The 2,879-nt window shown below is 35.4% G+C and overlaps 1 protein-coding gene across 1 annotated transcript; it reads right to left on the reverse strand.

The window, feature by feature from the left end:
• Positions 1-785: 785 nt before the first annotated feature.
• LOTGIDRAFT_110659 (hypothetical protein) lies at positions 786-1,478 on the reverse strand (the record flags this gene model as incomplete). The annotated part of the gene is made up of 1 exon (XM_009048002.1): positions 786-1,478. A coding segment is annotated over one exon (693 nt), but the record flags the coding sequence as incomplete, so codon positions are not given.
• Between the last annotated feature and the right edge of the window lie 1,401 nt (positions 1,479-2,879).

Genomic DNA, 2,879 nt, shown 5'->3' on the forward strand with positions numbered 1-2,879 from the left:
TTTGCCGAAACTGTAATATTTAGAAATTTTAGGTATTAGGTAATTGTTTTAATTTTCGCCCCTTAACCCGTTTCTTTCAATTCTTGGAGTGATTTGCCACAAGAGCTGTTTTCATGATAACGGATTTATTAATTTAAGAACACACAAGTTCATATCAGTGACGTTTCTATGTGGTTTTTTTTTCTGAGGTTTTTTTTTATCATTTTGCATAGCTGGCCTGTGGCCCCATGAAAAACTTTGTTGACCCTGCTCGACCCCTTACCTTTATGCTTTCTAGAAACGCCACTGGTTCATATATGCTGATAGTTGCACAATCAAGGGTTATATTTAGAACTGGTATGTCTGTCGTAACCCCTATGATGATGCTAATTCGAGTGTGAATGATTAAAAATTAACCCCAGAGCTTCAGGGTACGAGATATCATTATTTGAAAATAACACCTTTAATATGATGTCTCCAAGCTATGAGACGGCCTTCCTTTCATAGCTAATTGTCAATTTCTCTCACTTGTATAGACACATATCTAATTAAATTATGTCTGATGACATTGAAAACTTTGTCTGGTATACGACTATATTCATGCCTTATCTGACAAGTTTCACAACAGATGATTATTTAGCTTGTATTACAATGATTTAATAGGGCAGTGAGTCTTTAATAAGTGGAGATTTGTTCCCAAACACTAAAAACAGAACTTTCACGCCATGCTTCTTTATACCTCTTTAGGCTAAGGATAATCATCACCACTGGAAATGCAATAGTCTTTTACGTCCTCCTTAACACTTTTAGACATAATAAGTAATGTGGAATTTCGAGAACACATTATATGCTAAGTGGAATTTCGAGAACACATAATAAACAATGTGGAATGTCGAGAACACATAATATGCAATGTGGAATGTCGAGAACACATAATATGCAATGTGGAATGTCGAGAACACATAATAAACAATGTGGAATGTCGAAAACACATAATATGCAATGTGGAATGTCAAGAACACATAATAAGTAATGTGGAATGTCAAATACACATAGTATGCAATGTGGAATGTCGAGTACACATAATATGCAATGTGGAATGTCGAGACCACATTATATGCTAAGTGGAATTTCGAGAACACATAATAAACAATGTGGAATGTCGAGAACACATAATATGCAATGTGGAATGTCGAGAACACATAATATGCAATGTGGAATGTCGAGAACACATTATATGCTAAGTGGAATTTCGAGAACACATAATATGCAATGTGGAATGTCAAGAACACATAATAAGTAATGTGGAATGTCAAGTACACATAATATGCAATGTGGAATGTCGAGACACATAATAAGTAATGTAGAATGTCGAGTACACATAATATGCAATGTGGAATGTCGAGTACACATAATATGCAATGTCGAATGTCGAGTACACATAATAAGCAATGTGAAAATGTCGAGTACACATTATATGCAATGTAGAATGTCGAGTACTTGTTCAATCTCTAAAGATAGTAAATTTTAGCTATAGTTTGTGTTTAGTGTGTAGAGCCGTTTCAAATATTGCAAAGTTGCCAGGTCTCACTGATCTGGGCACATACAGTAGCTCAACCAACACAGGGACTGGTTGAACCAAATCCATGGGCCTCCACCTCTAAGGGGTCCCCCACGCCCAGAAAATACAGGAGAGCATGTGTTAAAAAAGAACTTCCAGGGGAAGGGACTCATCTAGTTGAACCACTACGCAAATAGCTCATAAATTATTTTATAAATTGATAAAAAACATCTTCATTAGTTAAAAGCATTGTAGACAGGCGTACCTAAAAAATATTAACAGAGAATGGAAATAATGCTGTTACATAAAAATGTTACGACACTTGACCAATCTCCTCTAGAAGACTAACGTAGATTTAGTATCCAGACTCGTCTTTATTCCTGTAAGTCGTATGAGTAGAGTTGAACAAGACTATAATAATTCCTAGAGGAGTAAGTAGATCTTGTCAGACACAAATTAGAGAATCTTACGACATCATTAATAAATCGTATGTTTTGATAAAACCTTCAAGCCAATATCCAGTGACCCGTCAATCTTAATGAAATATCTCTACACCATCTTAAAGGAATGTAACGCCATTTTGCCCTTGGTAGTTAACTGATCATTGTGTAAAAAGTATTGAACTAAAGAAATCGGACAACGCAAGTGTGCAATGTGAGGCATTATACCAGGACAATTAACCCTATGTTTCCGATTTACTGCAAGATCTGTTGCGCGCAATCTGATATTGAGCCACATTGTTTCATCCTAACCGCATCACTGACGAGAAAGACTAGGTTAAAAAATCTGGCAAAATATCGACAAATGCTTCATCCCGATGACATACGAAATGATCGCACATATCTTGCTAACAAAATAGATAGTGAACGACGTTAGTAAGCAAACACTGACCTCAAAAGTATATCAATTCCTTGCTCAATAAGAGTAGTAATGCATTCATATATGAAGAATCTACGATTGAATAACATGCATATAAATAGACTGAATCAAAATATGGTTCCAACGAACTGACAAGAGCCATAGTCTCCTACTGGAGATAAATTGTCATTGATTTAGTTCTGGGATCCATCATTAATGTAGAATTGGGAACAGCAAAGGGGATGTGCTCATTTTTTATCAAGCAGTTTAAACTAGATTTGGTGTCGGGAGTTAATAGCTCGGTAGTTTAAACCTTTAGAATAAGTTGAAGACATATTCTTCTACAATTTGGCGTTTATTTTGCTTAAATCCGTTCATTAGTTTTCCAACCCCAATCAAAAGCATACCGACTTTAAATGTTTACGTAAGCCTTTATAAAAGTTTAAACGCAAGATACTATTGGTGAAAACTTTCAGATAGA

Source organism: Lottia gigantea (genome assembly GCF_000327385.1).
Source record: "Lottia gigantea unplaced genomic scaffold LOTGIsca_12, whole genome shotgun sequence".
In the NCBI taxonomy this organism is placed as follows: domain Eukaryota; kingdom Metazoa; phylum Mollusca; class Gastropoda; family Lottiidae; genus Lottia; species Lottia gigantea.